The 21,000-nt window shown below is 45.2% G+C and overlaps 1 protein-coding gene across 1 annotated transcript; it reads left to right on the forward strand.

Annotated features, from left to right (window-relative positions):
* The first annotated feature begins 1,892 nt into the window (after positions 1-1,892).
* Positions 1,893-20,534, forward strand: EPB42 (erythrocyte membrane protein band 4.2). The gene is made up of 13 exons (XM_039888364.1): positions 1,893-2,095; positions 3,793-3,978; positions 4,622-4,855; positions 7,305-7,423; positions 8,339-8,443; positions 9,337-9,511; positions 10,107-10,245; positions 10,538-10,641; positions 11,400-11,642; positions 13,005-13,304; positions 16,258-16,412; positions 17,536-17,669; positions 19,439-20,534. Exons 1-13 carry the CDS (start codon positions 2,086-2,088, stop codon positions 19,599-19,601), a joined length of 2,067 nt encoding a protein of 688 aa, XP_039744298.1. The 5' UTR covers positions 1,893-2,085; the 3' UTR covers positions 19,602-20,534.
* The last annotated feature ends 466 nt before the right edge of the window (positions 20,535-21,000 follow it).

The raw sequence follows: 21,000 nt of genomic DNA on the forward strand, positions 1-21,000 counted from the left end.
TTGCATAATAGAATATCTAGAATTGGAATGGCTGGTTCATAAGTATAAACATTTAAAGTTTTGGTAGATATTACTTAATTTCCCTCTGTAAAGCTGCCTTAATTTACACTCTTACCAGCATTATAAGAGAGTAACTATTTTCCCACATCATCACTAACTCAGAAAGTTGTCAAACTATTTTATCTTTACCAGTCTGATAGGTTTAAAAAAAATGATATCCCAGGGTGGTTTTATTTTGCATTTTATTAAATGAAGCTGGCCATCTCTTCATGTATGTAAGAGACATTCGAACTTTCTTTTCTGTGAACTATCCATCAGATCCTTCCTTCATTTCTATTGATTTTTTGTTTCCTTATTGATTTGTAGGTACCTTTTACATTAAAGAAATTAACGCTTTGTGATATCAGTTTCAAACATTTTCCCACAGTTTGTTGTATATCCTTTAAATTTGTTTATGAGTTTTTCCATTTAAAAATTTTAAGGAATCAAATTTATCAATCTTCTCTTTATGGCTTTGAGGTTTGCCTAATATTTTAAAAGGCCTTCTCCAGGCTAACTTAAAAATATGTCTCTTATCTTTCCTTCTAGTTCTTTTAATATTTAACTTTTTATATTTAGAGTTTTGATTCATATGAAATTTATTTTGGTGTTATGGTGCAAGGTAGAAAACCAACTTTTGTTTTGGCAAGCTAGTTATCCCAAAGCTGTTTACTAGTGAATCCTTATTTTCCCTATGATTCAAAGTCCACAGTTTACACATGCTTAATGCATACATTTTGGTCTATGTATTTTTTCAATTACAGTAATATCATATTATGTTTTAAAACCTAAGAAGCCTGATTATACTACACTCCCCTTTTAGAAATTTCCTTTTGAACCTTAGAATCACCTTTCTGAGTGTCAGAGAAAAAACTTGTTGGCATTTTGATTGGGAATGCATTAAACTTAAAATCAGCTTACTAAATTATCTTACCTTTTATAATCATTTTTTAGTAGTTTATGTCTTCCAGGTAAAGATCATATCATCTTCAAATAATAAAAAATTTGCCTCTTCATTTCTCATGAAGAATTTTTTGGTGGGGGAGTAAGAAGGCAGGAGCTTCAATTTTTTTACATTATAAGCTTCTTCAATTGTTCAAAGTTTTAAAAGTATAACAGAGTAAACACCAGAAAAATCACCTTCTCCAGCTCCTCTCCTCACATGCAGTCAATGTTGTCATTTATTTTATATCCTTCTATAGTTATCCCACATATATGCAGGCCAGTACAGCTACCCTGAGAGTGCTTCTAGTGACACAGTCTCAGAAGCCCAAGCAAAAGCTGGGCTTTAGAAGGCTAAAGATGTCCAAATAGGAGATCTTCTCTTGTGTCTTATCTCTTCAGTGACTAGACAAGTAGAAATAGAAAAGACATAGACTCTGAGTCTCAACATAGTTCCAAATTTTCTCTGACAGAGTGTCCCAAACCTGGAAGGCTTGGAAAAGCTGGGGCTCTGACTTCAGCTTTTAGGACATTATTTTTCACCAACACATTCTACTTCATCTCTTTCACACAGATAAATCCCAGACATGTTCCTTCTTTATATTATCAAAACAGCCCATGAACATCTAGCAACTTGCAGCCCATGATATGTTTAGGGCCTGAGATTTGGGGTTGGACATCTCTTCCAGAGTCTTCCAGTGTCATCCAGGCACATCTCCAAGGGTCTCTTGAGGCCACTGAAGCAACAAGCTTAGAGGTTTCTCCTGGAGTTCTCCAGTGGGAAGATTTTCCCTACTCTGCCCCTCAACTTTAGCCTGCCAGGCATACCCCTGCATGGGCCTCCTGGCACAAGAGATAAAATGAAAATGGGGCACTCCCAGGAGCTGGTTCAAGAGATACCAGTGGGGAGGGAGTAGGAGAGAAGAAGCTTGTCGGGGAGCTTATAGGAGAAGCAGAAGGAAACTCCACTATTTGCAAATTCTTAAGCCAACAAAAGTACCTCCATCATTTTCTGTCTGGAAGACAGATTCAGAAAAGGAGCCCAGAGCAACCATTCAAAACAGATATTTCCTGTGGCCAAGTGGATAAGAGCAGCCTGCAATCATGGGACAGGGTAAGCCAAGTCAGCTGTCCATGGGGCTTGCTGGACTATCAGTAGTCCCTCCATCATTACATGTTTTCATTAAAGGAAGTAAGATTGTGGTGGTGGTGATGGTGGTGTGACTATAGGGAGGAGTGGTAATAGGTACTGGTAGTTGTGGAAGTGATGGTGGTGGGGCTATAGAGCGGCAATAAGGTACGTTGTTGGTGGTAAATTGGTGGTCATAGTTGTGATGATGGTGGTAAGATGGTAATGGTGGTTAACATAGATTTATATTCTTGTCCCAGGACCATCATAACATGACTATTCTTACTGGGTGGTGATACTTATGGGAGATGACCCTGGGAAAGCATGAAGGTGTCATAGGTCCAAGGCTAAATGGCAGAGAAGGGGAGGTAAGAGTCAGGGAATTCAACTTAAAGGGGAAAAAACAGACATCGAACAAGAAAACAGGCAGACCCAGAGGATGCAGAAACCTCAGGGACCTCTGCATGGCTCTGTTAGCACATTTACAAGTCTCATTATAAATTCTCATTGTAAAATGAGACTTGCCTGAGAGACTGTCTTAATACTCTCAAGTCCTCTCATTGTGGGGTCCTTCTGGGCTGCATGGTGCTGTGTGTTTAGTGAGCCTTTAGGTGAAGCAGCCAAGTATGATCTTGGGTGAGTTGATTCTACTCTCTTGGCCTCGCTCTTCTCATCTATAAAATGAGAGAACTGGAATTAGCGATTTCAAAACCAGCTCTTAAAATTATTTGATTGTGTTCTAAGAAAAAAATGAGTAGGAGTGAGCAAGATTCTGGATTTTAATCATTACTTTTGGATTGGGACCAGAAGAGGAGGTCAATAATAGGAATAAGCATTGCTTTTAATGATAATAATGAGTTTCATTTAATGGGACTTACCATGTGTCTGACACTGTGCTAAGTGTATTACAATAGTCCCTCCTTATCCACATTTTTGTTTGCCACGGTTTCAGTTACTTGTGGTCACTGTGGTTCAAAAATATTAAATGGAAAATTTTGGAGGTAAACATTCATAAGTTTTAAGTTGTGTGCTCTTCTGAAGAGCATAATGAATTCTTGCACCTTGTGCTCCATCCTTCCTGAGATGTGAATGCATCCTCTTGCCCGGTATATTCATGGTGTATATGCTACACACCCTTTAGTCACTTAGTAGCCATCTCTGTTATCAGATCGACTTTTGAGGTATCGCAGAGCTTGCACTCAGGTAACCCTTATTTTAGTTAATAATGGCCCTCAAACCATTCACATAACTTTCATTAAAGTATATTGTTATAATTGTTCTATTTTATTAATAGTTATTGTTGTTAATCTCTTACAGTGCCAAATTTATAAGTTAAATTTTATCATAGGAATGTATGTATAGGAAAAAATGTAATATATGTAGAGTTTGGTACTATCCATGGTTTTAGGCATCCACTGGGGAACGTGGCATGTATTCTCTATGGATAAGGAGGGGACAACTGTATATACATTATTTCATTTAATCTCCACAACTCTGCAAGGAGGCATGATTATTCTAAGGAAGAGAAAATTGAAGCTCAGAGTTACTTGCCTGAGGTGGCACATCTAGTAAGTAAGTCAAGCCAAGGATTTTTGAGCCCTGGTCTCTCTGACTCCAGGATCTCTGCTTTTACTCACGGTGTCACACATACCTCACCTCCGTGGTTTCTATTTTCCACACAGCCCTGGGGATCAAGAGTTGCGACTTCCAGGCAGCAAGAAACAATGAGGAGCACCACACCAAGGACATCAGCTCCCGGCGCCTCATTGTGCGGAGGGGGCAGCCCTTCACCATCAGGCTGCACTTTCAGGCTCCAGTCCATGCATTTCTGCCTGCCCTAAGGAAGGTGGCCCTCATTACACAAATTGGTAAGTGGGGCAGGACTAGGCTCCCTTGGCTCATGACTGGGGTGGGAGGAGGGGTGCAGCTCTTTCTCCAGTATCCCCTCAAGGAACTAAGGAGAAAAGGGCCCACAAAGCACCTGGGCCTTAGGAAGTTTTGTCCACCCAGCAGGGCTGCTATGAGGAGGAGATAATGTGCACAATAAGCATTATTTGTCACGATTCAGATTGTTGCTCAGCGGCATTACCACTGACAAGCTTCTTTTGGTTACAAATGTAAAATCAGTTTTGTAGAAAAGCCTGAATGGGATCTAATCCAGGCTGAATATCACATTTAATTGCTACTATTTATGAATCTGTACTATATGTCAGATATTGGGCCAAGGGCTTTACACGCAATATCTCATTAAGACCTCACATCGGTCCTATGAAGCAGGTATTATTATTACACCCATTTTACAGACCATGAACCTTTCTTAGATACAGGTCCATGGGCACTGAGAACCTGTGCACTCCCATCACCTCTTACTGCCTCCCATTAATGGACGGGCCTCTTTTACTCTCTTCCAAAACCAATTTTTACCTGCTTCAAATTTGCGATACTTGACTTTATTACTCTGAGTTGTGACCAAGAGGTCCGACTGACCAATTCATCTGTGTGTGACTGCAGGAGAGCAGTCCTCCAAAGCCAACGGGATCCAAGCCATATTCCCGATTTCCAGCCTGGGGGACCGGAAGGGGTGGAGTGCTGCGGTGGAGGAGAGAGACGACCTGTGTTGGACCATCTCCATGACCACGCCCGCAGACGCTATCATTGGCCAATACTCGCTCCTGCTGCAGGTCTCAGGCAGGAAGCCATGCCTCCTGGGCCAGTTCACACTGCTCTTTAATCCCTGGGTTCGAGGTGAGTTTGGACCTGGATCAGTCTAGGTTGCGCAGGGTACTCAGGGCACAGGATCTGGGTGTAGCTCTGACAGGGAGCACCTGCCCCATGCACCAGTGGACAGTTTCCTCTAAGGGCAGCACCAGCACTCATTATTGCGATGTCTGCTCTCTGAATGAATGGCCTCTCAAATGAATGGATACCCCTAAATAGAACAGTATCTATCTAAATACCTGACGGGAGCCACACATTAAATGGCCAGCCTCCTCCACCTCAGTAGCCAATGGGTGGGCTTTCCTGGGGTCAAGTGACTTCCTGGGGCCCAACTAGTGACCACCTCTGGCAAAGCTCAGCCCAATCTATTAGGACTATTTCATGTAGGAAAGGTTATCAGTGGCCCAAACAGGAGCCAACAGGGCCTCTCTTCCTTTCCATTCTGAAGCCTGAGTCTGTCTTTCTTTTTTAAATCTGCCACTACCCACCTTCATTCTTTGGGTTTCTTGAGGGGTTGTTTGGAGGAATAAAAAACATTTTCTCCCAGCTTTCCTATCCTTGCTACTTCAGGTAATAAGTGCATAGCCTTTTCATTTCGAAAGTTTCACTGCCAGCCTAAAGGGGACCTCATTTCAAGGCCAGGCTGGAAAAGGAGAAGAAACATGGGGAAGTAGAAGAGATCCTCTTCAGTTCCTGCAGTCCCTACCTCTGGTCCAGTTCCTGACTCCCTCGTGTGGTACCCTAATCCCAGTGAGCTTTCTCTCTCTAGTTCTCTTGCTCAGGGTGGGGTTCTCCAGTCCTCCCTCCCTTCGATAGGACTTTCTGTCTTCAGGTCAAGGCTTTCTTTCCTGCTCCAAGGGAGTGAATAGGTGGAACAATAGATGGGAATTAATATCCATTCGGATGCCCCTCTCTTTGTGGGTGAATGTGGACTCAGGGTTCCCTCAGCTGGAGGAGGCCCCATGGCTCTTCATATACAGACAGAAAGACCCTCAAGCCCTTTCCCTTCAGAGCTGAGGCTTTCATGTACCTGCCTTGCTGACTCTAAGCCCACATCCAGAACAAGGCTCTGGTCACCCAAGCAAAGACAGTTCTAGAACAGGGCTCAGTTCAAAGGGAACCCACAGTCTTCACTCCATGCCAGGATTCCTGCTTCTATGCTTGGCTTGTAGGGACCGCCTAGGGACGGTCTCTATATAAGTGTGTATGGAGGTGTCTACCTGAGCAGGAGTGAGTTGTATGCCCTGCTCATCTGGGAGGTGATTAAGAGATTTTCAGAGATTATCTGTGACTCGGTTTCATCTTAGCATACTTGGAGATGAGACTTTCCTAAACGACAAAGGAAATTTTGCACCCTATAATGAAAGTCAGATTTTTATTCATAAGCAGGAAACTTTATATAAGGAAGGCAGCACCTAAGCAGAGAAGTGGAGGGTGGTGTCACCTGTGTTCTGGCATTGTACTTCCCAGAGCCTTGCAGAGCCAAACACGTTTGTTTGAAGTGATTCCCGAAGAAGTGATATCTAGCTGACTTCATAGAGAGTACTGAGGATGGAGGGGCAGTAGTCGAGGGCACCTTGGGCATCTAGTTCTGTGATTTTAGGCCCCAGGCATTTCAGGGGTTCCTGATTTCTCATATCCTATCCTGTGTATTTGAGCACCCTCATTCCAGCTGTATGCCTATAGAGGATGGTTTGGAAATTCTTTTCTCCTTTTAGTCTCCAGGAACAAATCTAACCACCCCCCAACTCCATCCCCAGCACCAGGGGCAGGGAAAGGCAATTGGCAAGCAGAGCAGATCCACCCCCTCAGATACTCCCAGCTTCCTAAAGTGAGTGATGGCCTCGTTAAAGCCCCCATCCGTCTCCCCAGCCCAACCCTTGGATGAGGACACCAGAGAGAGACCTTGAGAGTCCTAGACCCACTTGGACACCCCTAGGACGGAAAGCCAATGCTCTGGCTTCCACTTCACCAGCCTCACTGCTCTCTCCGACCCCGTCTTGCAAAATGCTCCTCTTCTCTTCTGCTCACCCCTGTCAACTTACGTTGTATTGTTTTTTTCTGAAACACTATTTTTTTTTTTTAATTAAATGTGGGAGAGACATAACGGGCCCACTGAGAAGCTCCCTGGGCTATTGCAAAATTCTCTTGAGCTGATAAGCACTCTGGCTGCCATGTCCTCTGGAAACCAGTAAGCTTTTTAAAGGTTGACTTGTTCCTGTCCGCCTGACTGACCATGAAGGCCACTTTGGCTGACCCAGAAACTCTGACCCTTTCCCCCACATTCCACCAGAGTAGAGGCCAGGTCCCAGTGGGAATGGTGAAAAGCAGGAGTTTTTCTTCAGTCTTTATCAGGTCCCCAGAGCTGAAGGGGAGACCCGCAGCTAAACCTGACCTAGGCAAGGAGGGCAGAGGCCTGTAAGTAGAGAGCAGGCCTGGCACCTCACAGGCCTATTCCCTGCCTGCTTCTCACCAGAGGATGCTGTATTCCTGGCGAATGAGGCTCAACGCAGGGAGTACTTGTTGAACCAGAACGGCTTCATCTACCTGGGCACTGCCGACTGCATCCAGGCAGAGCCCTGGGACTTTGGCCAGGTACGGGGGCCTCCAGGGGAAGGTGAGGGGACGATGATTGCTCCAAAACCTTCAGTGTTCAGGCCAGACAGAGCTGGCAGGTCCAAAATCCCCTGGTCATGAGGCCATGTCTTTAGGCAATTTCAGCTGTGTGGTGCCTCTCTTTCCTCAGAGCCACATCAAACTAACCTCAACAGCTTCGAGTTATCTTCCTAAAGACCACATAAATTAAAACTCTGTTAAATCCCTACTATCTACAGGATAAAAACCAAATCCCCTGGCATGACACACAAGTCCCTTCACAGCCAAGCCACTGCTTTCCTTTCCCCAAGATCCGCCCATGCTCCAGCTCCTGGCCAGTCCCCGGACATGCAGGCTGACTGTTCTCTTTGCCTGGAAAAGTTTCCCTTATTCATCCCCTGGGAAGCTCCTACCCATCTTTAAAGATCCTCTGAAAGCCTTCCTCAACCCCAAAGGCAGAGTGAATTTCTCCACTGTGCTCCCTGCTCTGGATAAGCTTCTTTCCTAGAGTCTGGCCACATTGCTAAGACCTGTCGTGTAAGTCCCTCTCCACTCCTAACTGCAGGCTCCTTGAGAGTAGGCGCTGCCTCGGTATCCACATGCAGGTCAGTGCTGGCAGGAGCAGTAGGAGTGCACTAAATGAAAAAAGATAGAAATGAAAAGAAACCACACAGCCCTGGTCTTCAAGAGCTCACACCCTATCCAGAGAGTCAGAGAACAGAACAGGCAGATGACTGGACTGCCAGGTACAGGGACCAGGAAGAGAGGGCCTCGAGGCCTCACGTGCACATACCACAAGGGGACAACAAAGCAAGGGAGGAAGGAATAAAGCCTGAGTCTGGGAGAATGATGAAGCGATGGGGGCTGACTTGTGGGATGGAGGCCCTTCATCATGAACCTGTGTCGTCCTTACAGTTTGAGGGGGATGTCATGGACATCAGCCTGGCCTTGCTGAGGATGGACAAGCAGGTGAAGGAGTGGGGCAACCCAGTGCATGTGGCCTGCATTTTGGGCGCCTTGGTGAGTGAGAGGAGGGGAAGTTGGACCTCTCTGACAGAGCTGCCCCTGCTCTATGGCTCTGGATATCTTCAAGACACAAAGGGTCCCTTCCTCCCAGGGGATGGGGAATAGTTCCTGGAGAAGGGCATCCACAAGAGAGAGAAAAGCAAAGAGAAGTATCATTCTTCAGGACACAAGCAGCAAGGACTAAAATCGGCCTGGATTTCCTCAGAGCACTCCTCGGTCTTCTGCCTCCTCCCTCTAGCCCAGACTGGAGAATATTCCCTGGGAGGGAGGGACTGGGGTCCATCTTACTCAGTGTTTGCTGCTAAGATGGTGAGAGGAACTTGTTTTTATTTCTAAATTATTGCCATAAATATGCAGACCATAAAGGTAGCTTGGTGCTTTTCCATTGTCCCTAAGAGTTCTTTCACAGAAGTAACGTGTTTTCATTTCCTCTTGTGCCACTGAACTACCCTCTGAAGAAGTGGTAGAGAAAGGGCCAGCCTATGAGGAGGAGGGCTCTTAGCATAAGTGGGCCTCAAGGCCCTGGGTACAAACACCCTCAAAGGACCTGGGGCCAGGCAAGTGAAGGAGCAGGGAACCCAGCTCTCAGTGAGAGGCCACTCATGCACCTCTTGTGGCTTGAGCTTTCTTTGCCAGTATGGTCCACAATCCCCTGGCTTGTGAACCTGGACCCCATCCATAAAGATTAGCCCAGTGAGCTAGGGTGGAGCCCAGGAACGTGCAGGGTTAACAAGTTTTAGGTGATTCTGATGCAGATGGTCTGTTCACTGTGTCTGGAGATCTGTAATGAGCCCTCCCCACCCCCACATCCTCACTCCACCCCTCTCCCACCCCAGAAACTATCCTGTCCTTGGACTCGCATAACATCCACACCTTTGCCCAAACAGCTGCATGCTTTCAAGAAGAAGAATGTCCTGCCTACCCCGCAGACCCAGGCTGCCCAGGAAGGGTCTTTGAACAAGCGCCGGGGCAGCGTGCCCATCTTGCGTCAGTGGTTCACAGGCCATGGGCGACCTGTGTATGATGGTCAGGCCTGGGTGTTGGCCGCTGTTGCTTGCACAGGTACAGAGCAGGCTTGCCTGCTGCACCCACATGTCACGTTAGCTACTGTATAGAGTGTGTGCCCCGCCTCTCAGGTTGCCCTGTGGTCCCCCATGTGGGAGGGACATCCCTAACAGTAGACACTTCCTACACTCAGCAGCATTTCCTCACCTTCATCGCACTCACAACTGGTTCAGATGCACCATCTGGCCCAGAAACCAGTTACTTGTCCTGAGCAGCATCTTCTGACCAGCTTCTGCTTCTTTTCCTCCTCAGCAAAGGGGCCAATCTAGCGACCTCTGTTCCCAAACTCACTTTCTCCCAGAGACTTTCCCTTCTCCTGCCCCAGTGCTCTGTTGTGTCTTCTGCCTGCCTCTCTCTGCTGTATGCTCTGCCTGCTGTGTAACTCGTTTATATCTCATTTCTGAGCCTTTATAGGTCCTGTGTCTGGTGTCAGATTCTAACTTTCGGTGCCCATGCCTCTCCTCTTTCCATGGTGTTACGTGGCATTTAAGACAGTGCTTGCTCAGAGGATGCATTGAAAATGCTAGCCATCCTGCCCCCGCCCCAAACCTAGGCCTCTCTGGCACCCTCTTACTCTGCCCCTTCCATGCAGTGCTGCGGTGCCTGGGAATCCCTGCTCGTGTAGTCACCACGTTCACCTCAGCCCAGGGCACTGGTGGGGGCCTGCTCGTCAATGAATACTACAGTGAGAAGGGGCTTCAGAACAGAGAAGGCCAGAGAGGCAGAATATGGTGAGAAGCCCAAAGGGGATGAGGTTTCAGACTGGAAGGGCTCCAATGTGTGTGGAATAATCCCATGGGAACCCCCACACCCTAAGTGGCCCAGGCACTGAGAGGGGGTGTACAAGACTCTTGGAGGCAGGACGCTCATGGTCAGTCGTGGTATGCATACCCCTTCCTGGGAGTGTCGCCACCAGTTTTACACAGCATCCTCCCAACCCCATGGCAACGACTCTGCCATTTCTAGAATCTCTTCAGGACTCCTTTTTGCCCCCACTCAAACTGTTCCCTTTGCTACCTTCAGGATCTTCCAGACTTCCACTGAGTGCTGGATGACCCGGCCTGCTTTGCCCCAGGGTTATGGCGGATGGCAGATTCTGCACCCAAGTTCTCCTAATGGAGGTGGAGGTAAAGCGTAGGGTGGGCCCAGGACCACCCTGAGTTCCACAGAACTGCATGGGCTGAAGGAGCCTCTCAGAGAGGAAACAGGAGCAGCAGATAGTCCAAAGGGGGTCTGCATCCCCTAAAAGAGGAAAAGCAAAAAGAATAATAGTGGCTGGCAGAATTCTGACCTGATGCCAGCAGACTCAAGGGGACAAAGGTGTTAGCCATCTTAGCCCAGGGCTGTGGGGAGACTAGCCCCACCTCAGAACAACAGGCAAGAGAGCTGAGTCTCAATGAAAGGCAGAGGGTCTTAAGACAGCTGATAGATACGCTAGGTCAGGATCTTATAGAGTGGGACTTCTGAGGTTCTGGATATGGATGAAGAGGGTATCAAGATAGGCTCAAGCTCAGAGAAGAAATCTTCAGGAGCCATAAAAGGATGGCTCTTCCTTTCCCAAGAACAGAACAATCACAGAGCCTGGCACATGATAAGTGCTCGATAAAGATGACCTATTCCTAACATATCTGTAGCGAAGCTGGCTTAGGAACTTCTGTGTACTATGTTCTCCTTAGGTAACACCTGACCAAAAAGTATTATCACTAAACAGTTGTGAGTTTCACCTCTGCAATGCCCTCTCAGAAAACCTGCCTAGTGCCCACCTCTGACCTTGATCCTGGGAGAGTGAAAATAAGGTCTAAGATGGGGACTGAGCTTATGCAACTCTGACCCAAGCAGATGTCTGGTGTGGTTCTTTTTACTCACTGATTTTTCTCTCCCTCAGTCCTGAGGGCCTATGATCTGGTCCCTGTCAAAGCGGTCAAGGAGGGGACACTGGGGCTGACCCCTGCAGTATCAGACGTTTTTGCCTCAGTGAATGCCTCATGTGTAGTCTGGAAGTGCTGTGAGGATGGGACACTGGAGCTGACCAACTCCAACACTAAGTATGTTGGCAACAACATCAGCACCAAAGGTGTGGGCACGGATCGCTGTGAGGACATCACTCAAAACTACAAGTATCCTGAAGGTATTAGGCCGGGGAATGGCCGCAGGCTTCCTAGCCCCTGAAACAGCAAAAGAGGGCAAGGGGTCAGCCCTCTAGATAGATGCAGGCCACAGAAGGTTGTAGTCCTTTCCCCATCACAGAAAACAGGGTTTCTCCACCTGCTTTGACACAATTGACATTTTGGGTCAGGTAACTTGTGGGGATTGTGCATATTTAGCAGCATTCCTGGCCTCTATCCACTAGATGGCAGCACCCACACACACACACCGCTACCAGCTGTGACAACCAAAAATGTATCCAGACATTTCCAAATGTCCCCTGAGGGGAAAAATTGCCCCAATTGAGAACTACTGCTATAAAATAACACACTTAATATTAAGCTCGGAGTAGCTCCATAGTGTAGTGGTTAGCATGTCTGCTTTACACACAGAAGGTCCTGGGTTTGTGCCCCAGGTGGAGCCACGGACCATACCCCAGTCAGCCAGGCCCAGGGTGCACGCTGGGAGCATGTAGGAGGAAATGCCCCACCTTCAGAGATTCAGTTCTTAAGGGGAAATGGCAACATCCATAGGTCAGGGGTGGAAAATGGCGGCGGGGGTTGGAATTAAAGGGAAAAATATTAGCTCGAATGCATGAAAGATGTTCCTTTTCCCCTTTTGTTGAACACCCACTAACCTGTTCCTCCCTCCACTTTAGTTAAGCAACTTCGTCCACCTATTTATCCAAATGAGAGCTTGCACTCTCCTTGCCTTGATTCACCACATAGCCCACACCCCGTCACATCACCCCACATTACTCTCACATCTTTATCCACCTCTCCTTCCCCATTGCCTATAGGTAACCCTGAGGCCCCGTCATCTCTTGTCTGCAGTATTCCAACAGCCTCCTAACTAGAAACTCCTGCTTCCAGTCTCTCCATCATTATTCCCTTTCCGACTTTCAGTTTCCATAATAAACTTTCTAAGACACAAATATAATTACGTTACTCCCCTGCTCCAGAAAACTCCATGGCCCCCATTGCCCTTGGAATAATTCCAAACTCCTTTACTAAAGAAGATTCAAGTCCCTGCCAAACTGTCTTCAGAGACAGTGTGACTTCTCCAAAAGCTTGCTCTCCCAACTGTTCAAGGAACAAATTCATAGCACTTGTAAAAGAACTTGGTCCTTGAGTGACTTGGAAGGGACACGCTGTATCTGTGGTGGATCTGCCTAACACAGACCTTTGTGTTGTTGTTTCTCGCTAAATATGGCCTTAGAGGTTTGCAAAGTTCTTGTGACTTTGACATTTGAGCAGCAGTGAATAAATGAATCTTAATCCTGGGCTTTTATTAAAAGGGTCTACCTGCTGGATAAGAGGCCTGTTTTATTCCTCCCATTCTTTAGGATCTCTTCAAGAAAAAGAGGTGCTGGAGAGAGTCCAGAAAGAGAGACTGGAACATAAGGAAAACAATGGCATCCATCCTCTCAGTCTTGAGACTACTGATCCTCTGTACCTATTCTTGGAAGCACCCAGTTTCCTACCCCTGAGAGGGGATGCTCAGTTCTCCATGACCTTGTTTAACTCCTGTGACCAAGAAAAGGAAGTGCAGCTGACAATTGGTGTACAGGCGTTGTACTACAACGGTGTCCTTGCTGCTGAGCTCTGGAGGAACAAGCAGCAGCTTAGACTCGGTGCCAAACAGGGTAACTCTCTATGGCCTTGCCAGATGCCCACACACCCAGCTCCCACCCTGGGCAGACGGCAGACATAGGGCTCCCCATGCGGGTCTGAATAGATGGCTTCTAGTTCCTGGTGTTCTCTCAGTGTCTCTCTTTCCCCCGTCCCCATCTCTCTCTCAGTCTCTCTCTCTCTCTCTCTCTCTCTCTTTCTCTTTCTCTCTCTGTCTCTCTCTATGCCTATGTCGTATATTTATTGCGCTTCACACAGAAAAAAGAAAAACATTTCACAATTCTCATTGCAGTAAGATAAGTAAATGGATCATAGCAGCAGTGTAAGAAATGTTTAATAAGGTAATAGAGTACAAGGGCAGGGGAGCATTGTATCCAGGTTGGAGCAGGCTGTCCCCCAAGTAGATCAGACTGCACTGGGTTTAAAAGGATGAGCAGGATAACGATGGACAGAAAAGTGATTCAGGGGCATTCCAGGCAGAAGGAACAAGTGCATAGGTTCCTCCTCCCCAAGATTCTTATTTAATTGGTCTGGGATAGGGTCCAGACACCGGTATTTTTTTTTTTTTTTAAGCTCCCTATGTTATTCTAGGGTTGAAATTTTCTGGACAAGAGCAGTTGATCTCAAACTTTGCTGCAATTAAAATCATCTAGAGAAGTTTGATGCAAGCCTGCACCTCAGATGAATTAAATCAGAAATTACATGGTTGGAGCCAAACATCGAAAAATTTTTAATTCCTTGGGTGATTCCAGTGTGCAGGCAAGAGAGAATCAGTGGAATGCACATTAGAATCACAAATGGGGAACTTTATAAAACAATCCCAATCTCAGGCCATACCCCAATGTAGAGCTCATCTACATTATTGCAACAGCCTCCTAACTAACCCCCATCTGTCCCCAGTCTCTCCACCGTGTTCCCTAAAGAGGAAGGGAGGGGGACAGTGATGTGAGAGCCGGATGGGCCAGATCATGCAGAAGGTTGTATATCATGCTAAGCAGTTTGAGTTTTGTTCTCTGGAAAATGGGGAGCTGGTGAAAGTTTTTAACCAGAGAGTCGATATGATCAGAAATTCATTTTTAAAACAGAACTTTTGGCAGAATGGAATTGAAGGGGTCATATTAGAGTAGTGGATCTCAACCTTGGCTGCACAATGAATCACCTGGGGACTTTAAAAATACCAATTCCTGGGCCTCACCGCCAAAATCTGATATAACTAATTTGGGGTATGGCCTGAGATTGGGATTGTTTTATAAAGTTCCCCTTTTGTGATTCTAATGTGCATCCAATGCTGAAAACAACTGGTTTAGAAGTTGGCAGGTTTTGTGATAATCGAGTCAAGAAATGAAGGATAAGCTAGACTAGCAGCACTTCTAATGAAGACATATTAAGGAGGTTTTAGATCGTACTTGTGAATATGTCTATGTGTATATGTGTGTAGGGGGATGTTACTTGCAGTCTGAGTGAGCCTCTAGAATAGGGAAAATGGGGAAGAGAAGGTTTGGGGTAAAAGATGATGGGTTCTGTCTATGACATGTTGGGTTTGAAAGCCCATGAGACATCCAAGCAGAGAGGGCCAGTAGGTAGCTGGAAACCTAAACCTGGTATTCAAGATAAAGACCTGGGCTGGAGACCAGATATGCCATGACTCTAGGCCAGCACAGAGTGGGTGGCCTAGAGTCATGGCACAGATGAGCTCACAGAGTTGGGAGGCCTGTGAGAAAATGAGGCGAGGAGGGAACCCAGGTGACACCAGCATATAGGGGGCAGGAGAGAACAAGCAGAGAGTAAGAGAAACTGAGAAGTCAAAGAGAGGAAGTGGGCACCAGCAAGGTGAGCAGAGAGGCTTCGAGATGTCAAGGCTGAAAAGTGTCCATTGACAGAGTGGTTTTACCAAGAAGCAATGGCGAACGCCAGCTTCCTGGGAGTTAAATGGATTGAGAGTTGAGGAGGTGAGACAAGGTATGCAGTCTTTCCTGGAAGAATGAATGGAAAAAAGGAGAGAGGCTGGGTGGTGGTCAGCCAGAGACACTGGATAGAGGAAGGCTGTTTTCTTTTATGATGAAAGAGAGCAAAATCTGCTTACTTGCTGAGGAAAATAATCAGCAAAGAAGAAAAGACTGAAACCTCAGGAGAGATGGGTTATAATTGATGGTACAACCCTTGGGGAAATGAGAGGCAATAGAATATAGCTAACATTGACTGAGCACTTATTTGTGGCAAACATGGTATTGAGTGTTCTATGAGCATTGTCTCATTTATCCTTGCAACAACCTTATTAAGCAGGAGTCATTATTATCCCCAGTTTATAGATGAGACCAAGACACAGAGAAGTTAAATAATTTTCCAACAGTTACACAGCTAGGCAGTGGTGGGGTCATGATGCGGCACATATTTAAAAAGCAGAGGACTTGACTCAGGAAGGGAGGCCACCTCATCCTTCGGATGGGACAGCAGGAGTAGATGTCTACGTCTGTAGGTTTGGAATGGGAGCATGAGATTGAGAGGATTCCTGAAGACTGAAAGGTGGTTTTATTTTCTCTGCAAAAGGAAAAAGAGAAGAAGCAGAGAATGGGAAGGAACTAACTCAGCATATGTTCAGCAATGACTGTGTGGGAGAGTCTGAGATAAACACTTCATTTTGCAGTGTCTCATTTAACACAAGACATCCCACCAGGCATTATTATTAGACAAGGAAATTGAAGCCAAGAGAGCTTAACATGTTCTAGTTCACAAGGACCGTTCCCCAACACCACTGAGATGGTCTGCCAAGAATGTTAAGGGAGGTGGTGATGGTGGTGAGGGGTAGGTTTTTGAGTGAGTTCAAATTTGAAATTGCAGTGAGGGATGAGGCATCTTCCCAGCTTTGGTGAGATCCTGACTCCTTTGCACTGTATATGCAACTATTGCTTGTTTCCGGGGCACATACACACTCAGTCCTTTGCACTGACTACACCTGTCACGTTTCAGTTATCACCTGCAGCCTGTCCTCCTCCAATTTTGAGAAAAGCCCACCCGAGAACAGCTTCCTCAGACTCACGGCCATGGCAACGCCCTCGGAGTCCAGCCTTAGCTGCTTTGCTCAGGAAGACATCGCCATTTGTAGACCACACCTTGACATTGAGGTAGGCACCAGTCCTTCCCAGAACTGCTCTTGTTTGCTACTACTCAGGTCTCCGTTTCTGAAAAACTCGGAGCCCCTCACACTTCAGAGCAGGTGACTGTGCTGCAGAATTGCCAGAAAATCCTAAGTTGAGAGCTCCTTTTCTTGAAGGAGATGGTTTCTTACATGTACTATTCAGGTTTAAATCTTCCAACTTCTTTAGTTGGTTAAGTAAGGGTTTCTAAAATCGGGCCCTTCCCAGTTGCTGCCTCCACACTTGTAGGGATAATAATAGCCTATGTTTATTTAGCACTTTATGCACAGGCAAATATATTTTTACCTCTTTTATTTCTTTTAATACAAAAACCCTGTGAGGTGGAACTATTCCCATTCTTCAGATGGGGAAACAGTCCTAGAGAGCAACAAACCCAAGATCATGAAAATGGGACATTTTAGAGACTTGTGGCTCTTGGCCCAGTCCTCTTTCCACATGTCTACCCTAGCCAAAATGACCGTGATTTGGTCCCAGCCCTCTAGGAGGTTGTGGATAAGGGAGACATATGTTTGGTCTTCTGTGTCAATTTTTTAATAGAGGTACAGAGTTATATGGGATAGGTGAAGTAAAGGGGATTAATTTCATCTGGTGGGTTGAGGAAGACTTCATAGAGGAGGTGGCATTTATACTGGGCCTTGAAAAATGAGTAAGCTTTCAGTGCAGAGGTGGGGGAAGGCCAGTGCAGGCAGAAAACTGAATAAAGAGACCCAAAGTAAGGGAGCCTGAGGGGTGTGCTAGGGATGGGATTGTGGCTTGGATGTTGTTTAGTCACGGTAAGAACAGATGAGGTTGGAGCCAGACCATGAAGGGCTCTGAATGCCAACTGAAGCTGAATTCCAAAGACAATGAGAAATACTCCAAGGTCTCTAAGTGGAAGAGAGGCACCATTGGAGATCGTCAGTGATAGATCGGGGGTGAGAATAAACACAGAAGACCAGGTAGAGGGGTAAAGAAGAGAGCTGTGGCATGTGGGTCAGGACGGCAGAGTTAAAGTAATTGAGGAGGGTATGGGGAGGCTACCCAGGAGGGGAAGGAGTGACTGCGGCTCTGTGCTCTTTGCTTCTGCTCCAGATTTTGCCTCTTCCCACAGATGCCGGAGACAGTAGAGCAATATCAACCTCTTACAGCTAAGATCAGCATCCTTAACTCCCTAGATGTTCCCATGACGGACTGTGTCATCTACATCCTCGGAAGGGGACTCATTCACAGAGAGAGGAGCTACAGGTAAGAAACCACAAGCTTCTCATCCCACTGACATCTCAACTGGTCAGAAAGGCAGGAACCTAAAATGAATGATTGTCCTTTTGCTGTGTCCATAGAGACAGAGCAAATGCGCCCTGAAGTAGGGGGTTAGGGCCTCTCTCATCCTGAGGCCACCATGTGTAGCTGGAGAACGAGAGTGAGGAAGGTTGTGTGCTCTTTGGGAACCCACCTGACCCTGGTTGCTGCCCTGATCATGTAGGAAGAGCCTGGGTATTGCTGGTGAACGCAGGTGAGGGCGTTAGGGCTAGGTACTAGAGAATATCACAGGGAGGGCAGGCTGCCTCTCAAAAGCTGCATTCTACTAATGCCCACCACAATATTGAATTTTATTTGAATATTCTTTTATTCCTATTCCCATTCCTACCACCCTTCATATCCTTTTGTTAGTATGTGAAAGTGTACCGTTGCTTCACAAGCCTGTATTTTTAATTTACATAATGTTATGTCTAATTCTTTTTCTTTTCACTCAGATGTTAAGATTCATCCACATATATCAAGTCCATTGTTTCTGCTACATAATACTCCACTGTGCACATCCCCTACTTCCTATCACTTTGTTTCAAAGTGATGAGCTCAGAGTGCCTCCAGTTCTCGGACACCACAAATACTGTTGCACTGAACAGCCCCATACATGTCCCCTTACATATTTGTTTGAAACTTTGGTGAGGAAGGGAGGGATATATGGCCAGGAATGGAATTGCTGTCATAGGCTATGACCTGGTTTGTAGAATGGCTGCAGGAGTCTGCATTCCCTCCAGCAGTGCATGAGTTTCTATATTCTTACTATTCCTCCACTTTTGGCAATACCCAGCTTTTTTTTCCCATTGTAATAGAAATCAGGTAATATCTCATTGCTTTAATTTGTAACTCTTCATATGTTTATTAGCCTTTTCCATTTCATCCTCTGTAAAGTTCTTTGCCCACTTTTCTTTTGGTGTTCCTGCTTTTTTTCCTTGTTGATTTGTAGGAGTTCCCTGTATAGTCTAGATATTAGTCCCTTGTTGGTTTTAGATATTGAAAGTATCTTCTTTCATTACCTCCCCTCTCATTATGTCCACTGCATCCTTCACTGAACACACAGTGTACGGTTTAGACTTCACAATGACTAATACTACCATCCCTCCCCTACAGGTTGTCTAGTTATTGACCCACTGCCTCAGCCTCATGAAATTCAAGGAGTCATTCTTGCCAATAAGTTGAAAGGAGGGACTGCCAACATTTAACCAGACTTTTGTGGTCTCCCAGATCAATTATAGGGCAAAGCTCCTCTAAGGAAGTCTGCATCATTTCCTCAGTCACTATAAGAAGGTCAACAGGCAGGCCACAAGGCTGCTGATAGGCTCCAAACACCACCTGCTGACATACTGACATCTCAATATGCCTGCCATACCCACTGCATTTAGCAATCTGAGGGTTCTAGAACTACAGCTTTTCCAAACATACCCCAATACTGTTACCAAGAGTGGGACCAGATTAAACCCACAGGTGATAAAAGAAACAGATGCAACTTGGAAGCCCTTAGAATAGGATTTCTCTTCTCACCCATGCAATTGCTCACCATAGGGAGGTTCCTGTCTTCTATCACCTAAAAACCTGTTTCAACAGCAAGGTACTTAGATGTTTATTTCATCATGGTCCACCTCTTCAAGTTGAGAATGATCAGAGGCACTGGGACCAGCAAAGCAATGAACTTGTGACAGAACTAGCACCTTCCTTTTCCTTTATTTCAGAGTCCGTCCTGTGCGGCCTGGAAACAGCCTTTGCACCCAATTCCAGTTGACGCCAACAAAGGTGGGGCCCCAGCGGCTCATTGTGGAAATGGACTGCAGTGTGTTCCAGAACCTAACCAACTCCAGAAGTGTCTATGTGGCAGCCCCTTACCTTGCAGCTTAAACTTCCAGCTCTAGCGTCATATGCCCCAAACATCCCCCTGAATCTACGATCTAAAACCAAATGTGCTGGGAAGGGAGACTTTGCTTATCAGACAAATGAATCTATTCAGGGCGAGCAGAAGAGTGACCAAGAACAAAACTAGATTCCCAGAAATCAATATAAAGACATTCATTTCTGTCACCTTAGCTTAAGGCAGTCCTGAAGACTAGTTTGTTTTAGAATAGAAACTACTGGGCTTGAGTGATAAAAGGAAGCCTTTGAAAAGATACTCAGATAAGTACATTGATTTTTCTGGTTCAGGATTTTTCATAACCATTTTACTGCTCACATTCATTAACTTGCAGGTAAGGAAAAGAAACTAACATTTAAATCATTTTTATATTTCTGACAAAGTGGGACAATATTAGCTCAAAATAGAATTTTTAGGTAATCCTAAATTACATTGATCAGTGCTATCCCTGACCATAGTCCTTAAAGACCCAAAGATGACTGAACAAAGTTATAAAATATACAACACAGGACCTGATCTTGTAGATTCAGCTATAGTTTTTATGAGAGTTCTAGATTCATGAAGTCACAATTAAAGTCTGATGTTAATAACATAAATTTGGTCTAGTAGAGAAATATGAAAATTATTAAGTATACAGAAAATAGGCCCTATAAGAAAAAATAAAAGAACTGGACTTCTTTTGTACAAAGTTATTATTTTTTTGGTTACATTATTTTGTTGCTTTGGAGCTGTTTGATTTTAGTTCTTTCTCTTTATGACAGTTGTTAAAAATAACAGAATAGCACTTTATAAAGGTAAATTAAAACTCTTCTCTTAGAAATTTCAGCCCCAAGTATACATTAGTTGCTCAAAATAATGGCTGCTGTTGATGATTCTACCTAAGAGATAGACCATGGGAACATCAGAAGGGCAGATGTGATGAATCACACCTACACAAAAAAAAGGACTGGCATTAGAGGTTATGGAGACCTACAGTCCATATACAGGGCCCACGTCAGGTCACCAGAATATACATCACTATAGGTTTACCTTGCTTCCAATATATAATCTTCCAGACTGATGCAAAAATATAATTAAGTGGCAATGGTTTTGCAAAAGGATTAACTGAGGAAGCCCTTAAAGTTATATAAATTCTCTTATACATTTAAAATGTTTTGATTTATAAAAATTTTGTTATTTATATTTGGAGGCACATGTAATATGTAACAGAGAACACAACACAGGTATTATAAAAAAAACAAATCTGGTTCAATAAAGTGAACAAACCTTACAGCTGAGCTCAATACCACAAAATAATTTTAGAGGCATGGAGTGACCTGAATAATATTCAGGACTTAATGATAAGAATATTATATGACATTCTCAAGTACTAAGAGGGGCTTTGGAGTT

The sequence above is a fragment of the Pteropus medius genome, unplaced genomic scaffold (genome assembly GCF_902729225.1).
Source record: "Pteropus medius unplaced genomic scaffold, Ma_sr-lr_union100, whole genome shotgun sequence".
Classification (NCBI taxonomy): Eukaryota; Metazoa; Chordata; class Mammalia; order Chiroptera; family Pteropodidae; genus Pteropus; species Pteropus medius.

Bases quoted from the DNA above. Each gene is read 5' to 3' on its own strand.
- EPB42 (XM_039888364.1), top strand. The intron at 3,979-4,621 runs GTAAGTGGGGCA...GTGTGACTGCAG, and splicing joins GGCCCTCATTACACAAATTG to GAGAGCAGTCCTCCAAAGCC. The intron at 17,670-19,438 runs GTAAGAAACCAC...CCTTTATTTCAG, and splicing joins CACAGAGAGAGGAGCTACAG to AGTCCGTCCTGTGCGGCCTG.